At 39.3% G+C, this 4169-nt stretch overlaps 1 protein-coding gene across 1 annotated transcript; it reads right to left on the bottom strand.

The window, feature by feature from the left end:
- On the bottom strand, window positions 1-4169 carry LOC140143406 (retinol dehydrogenase 11-like). Its single transcript, XM_072165262.1, has 6 exons — window positions 4016-4169; window positions 3347-3453; window positions 2996-3131; window positions 2342-2548; window positions 839-1040; window positions 1-187 (listed from the first exon to the last, which is right to left on the bottom strand). The coding sequence occupies exons 1-6, from the start codon at window positions 4167-4169 to the stop codon at window positions 1-3; spliced, it is 993 nt and encodes a 330-aa protein (XP_072021363.1).

Here is a 4169-nt window from a genome sequence, read left to right as displayed (position 1 = left end):
TCAAAGACCAGTTGCTTGGCAACTAACATCCCATAATTTCTTTGCCAATCCGTCGTCACGAGCCAATTTGGACTCCTTTGCTACACGACAATTGTCAAAATAACGCCCTGAAAGGTGTGTTATTGACTTCTCAAGAGCGCAGTAAATGGTCGTTTGTGCTCCGGCTCTCGAATTACTTCCAACAAGCCTGAAAATAATGAACAGCACAGATTAAGGTTAAATTATTCGTACCGTTGTTTTTTTTATTATTATTATTTGTTTGTTTCGGCCCTTTATATTAATACGTTGCTTTCTTGGACTCGTTTACCGTACGTTTCCAAAGCAAATTTGAAAAAGTTTTGAACCAAAGGAACTATTTACATTGAACATGCTAACTTGAAGAAACTTGCTGCAGACTTGCTGAACATGCTGCAGTTTGTACTGACATTTGCAACTCAAAAGGCCCATATCCAGTGGCGTAACTAGGGTTGGTAGCCCCCGGGGCAAAAAAACAAAACAAAATTGGCGCCTCAAACCCCCCCCCCCCAACAAAAAAAACCGAGAATATCTTTGACGGGGTCAGTTCTTGAAATTTTTGACAAATAAGGCCTATCACTAATTAATTTTGGTTACTAGAAATTGAATATCGGTCTTAAAATGTTCTTTCAATTGACTTCATGCTGAGCTTTAAATAAAAACGTTGACTTTCATCGCTGGGAGGGGCGCAGAATCGATGCTGAGTTGGTCAATGTGGCGTCCCTAAGGGTATCGCCCGGGGCACGTTGCCCCCCCCCCCCCCCTAGTTACGCCGCTGCCTATATCACTCTATTTCAGGTGAAAGTGTTCATTATATACCTACCAAAAGAAGAGTACAAGCCACCGGTACCTATTTCGGGACATTGGAATAGTTTCGTTCAACGTTGCAATAATACTAGATCTGATAACACCCGGATGTACGGAATAGGTAGTGACTCCAGACCCTTCAAGTTGCCGCCCAAGTTCTCTGGTAAATAAGACGAGCGCAAGCTTGCTGCTATTGTACTCTCGTAGAAATATTCGACCTGTCATATGGTGATAAAATATGATCTTATTATTGGCAAATAATTCATGTTGATTAGCAAATTAGTTTGAATAATGTGACACTAGCCCGGGGGAGTCACTCCCATTGTGGCATGTACACCATCCGCGATAATAAAAACGCGTAAAAAGGGTAGTTTTTCGTGGGTAGGCACGATACGCGCGTATCGTGTTTAGGGTGTCAAAAACATGAAATATTGGAAAAAGGGTAGCAAAATTGCAATTGTTAATACGCAGAAATGAAATTTATGGTATGAAATTTGATGCAAGGAATAAAATCCCTGTTTAGGGTGTGAAAACACTTGTTTAGGGTATCGTTTTAGCCAAGGGTTAAATCCTTGTTTAGGGTGCTTTTCAAAAGTTGATTATCGCGGATGGTGTACAGGCCACAATGGGAGTGACCCCCCCCCCCACCCCGGGGGGGGGACACTAGCAATTCCTTTCAGGGTCTGTGAATACACAGAGCCTCTATTGTTCTGGGAGACTTCGACCTTTCTCCAATTTGAAGACACTGAGAGTTCGCGCATTGAAAAGTAAACATCGACATACCTGGCGCGAAAATTCTTGCCGTACATTTTTGGTTTATACTTACTGTCTACGCCCCTGGGTGCTCCCAAACAATGGGCTATTCCAGTTGAAACGCACACTACCCCTGTGGAAGATTTTGGAAATATCTATATAGGTTTTTCAAGTGTAAATTGTTCAAAGTTAATCATTTTGAAACCTATACTTCCCCTGTATTATGGCTTTACCTATATCTTCCACAACTGGAGTGAGTATTTTAGATGGAAGTTACCCAATTGTCTATTCTATTCAAAAGTTATTTAAGTTAAATCTTCCACAGATGCAGTGTGCATTTTAATGGAATAGCGCAATGAGCTCCCTACTGAGGTCAGAGAGGTGGAGTCGGTGTTTTAATTGCTTAATTGATTTTGTATATGTTCACATGTAAGGCGCTCTGTGATTTGTAGAGCGTCATAGAAATGCTTTAATAATAATAATAATAATAATAATAATAATAATAATAATAATAATAATAATAATAAAATTTCCATAGAGGGTTGTGCCAATCAACCGCAAAACACGTCGCTATTTGAAAATAGCGCAAGCCAGAATAGCCGAAAAGCTGTTTGAGATTAGCTCTGGGATCTGGATGTAGTGCCTTCCCTTCGCCCTTTCCCATCTTATCCCTTGCAGACACATTATTATTTAAAACTCCATGCAGGATCACGGGCTTTGCTCCCGCGGACCAGTGGATCTGATTAATTCAAGCAGACATTCTTACCTTCTTCGCCTTTTGACGTAAAAGGTAGATCTCCTTCTTTCACCATAGTATGACCAACAGATGAGACATTAATAATACGACTAGGTGCGCTTTCTTTAAGTCTGTTCAATAATAACATTGTGAGTAGAAAGTGTCCCAAATGATTCACAGCAAAAACCATATTATAGCCTTCTTTGTTGACTTGACCCTTTGCTGCTTCGCCGATAGCTATAAATAAAGTAAAACATTGACATTTCATTGGAACAATACTGCCCGTTAACTGAAGGATTCCTCCAACATTAGTATCGCAAATAGAGAAATAATGTCTTAATGCACATGACATATGAAAATATCACATTTCACATCATTATGGTCTTAGCAATCGCACTTTGGGATTGACGCTAATACGTTTGGTATCAATGGATAAAGGCTATACCATTGGTAAGTAAATGCTGGGTCTCCCCTTTACAGGGTTACACCAGCATCAGTTCACAAAATGTATCCAGGATGATTCCAAAAACAGAAAGCCACTTTTACAATATGTTTAAGTTCGAGTTTGGTAGCAACGCCAATACTTTTACGCGGTTGAACATGTTAAACCACAGGTATGCCGACAAGCCACCCTTTTACGCGTGTGAGCGCGCTTTTGGTACAACTTATATTTTGTTATTTTACCTGCATTATTGATTAGATAATCAATTCTTGATTCTTGATTCAAAATAGTTTTGGCAAATTTGCGGACGGAATCTTGATCGGAGAGTTCTAGTGGAATATATACGACATTGCTGCTTCCAGAGCGTCTCTGAATTTCCTGAAATAAAAAAATGCCAATAAACATAAAAAGTTATATTATACAAAAATGACAAAAAGAAGATAAAAAAAAATGTTCACATTTATTATTGGTATTAGTATTAGTATTGGTATTAGCAATAGCATTAGCATTAGTATCCAAATGATAGCACTTCATAGAACTGCAAAGCATCCCATCTAATTATGAGCAACCCATGCACACTTGATTATCCCTACCTTGACTGCCTCTGTAGCCTTCTTTGGATTTCTGCAGCCAATAATTACTCGGGCTCCACGACGTGCAAAATCAATGGCAGTTTCTTTGCCAATTCCAGCATTTCCTCCTAAAAAAGAAAAATATTTTGTAGCATCAACCTTTGTTGGAGGTAGAGGTAGGCAAAATCGTTATTGATCAGAAATATAAAGTTTAGAGTTTAAGGAAGCATTCATGCTCATTAATTTTGTCAATGATTATCGCTAAAGGCAATTGCTTTAAGGGTCGAGCTCTGCCAGCACAAATTAGCTCTAATTCTTATAGTGTCATCAGCAGGAGAAATGCAATACTCGCAATGGACGAGACTAATGCAGGGACAGGCGATTTGCGAATTGCGTGGAGAGCAAATTGCAAATCGTGTATCCCTTCCCATAGGAAAAAAATAGCCAATTGCGCGGAGATTGCGCGGAAAAAAGTTTCCACGCAAATCACTTGTCCCTGGTGTAATAACATTGTGATTTGATAGAGAATGACATACGCACAGCTGACGCAGCACTTACGAGAGCTATATGCTTTTCTATATTGCGTGACTGACACGCACTGTTCTAAATTTACGCTGGCGTATTAAAGTTGAGACTTTATTGTCTCACTCAGTAACTATCACGAGTTGATCACTGTATAAATTCACCTACCTGTGATAATAGCAGTTTTTCCATGTAAAGTCGTAGTTATGTGTGCACAATATCTTCGATAAAATCCGCCATTAAGTTTGTACCTTAAAAACAAGATGGCTAACACGACAAGGATGAAGAATGCATATAAGCATGTTATGAACCCGAAAGACAT

Source organism: Amphiura filiformis, unplaced genomic scaffold, assembly GCF_039555335.1.
Source record: "Amphiura filiformis unplaced genomic scaffold, Afil_fr2py scaffold_21, whole genome shotgun sequence".
In the NCBI taxonomy this organism is placed as follows: Eukaryota; Metazoa; Echinodermata; class Ophiuroidea; order Amphilepidida; family Amphiuridae; genus Amphiura; species Amphiura filiformis.
The sequence above is the reverse complement of the archived record's forward strand: the minus strand, read 5'-3'. Positions and strand labels throughout refer to the sequence as shown.

Coding starts and splice junctions, on each gene's coding strand:
- LOC140143406 (XM_072165262.1), bottom strand. CDS start 4,169: ATGTCTTTCGGGTTCATAACATGCTTATATGCATTCTTCATCCTTGTC. Junction 3,132..3,346: donor AGGCTACAGAGGCAGTCAAG/GTAGGGATAATC, acceptor TTTTTATTTCAG/GAAATTCAGAGACGCTCTGG. Junction 188..838: donor TGGCTTGTACTCTTCTTTTG/GTAGGTATATAA, acceptor CATTATTTTCAG/GCTTGTTGGAAGTAATTCGA.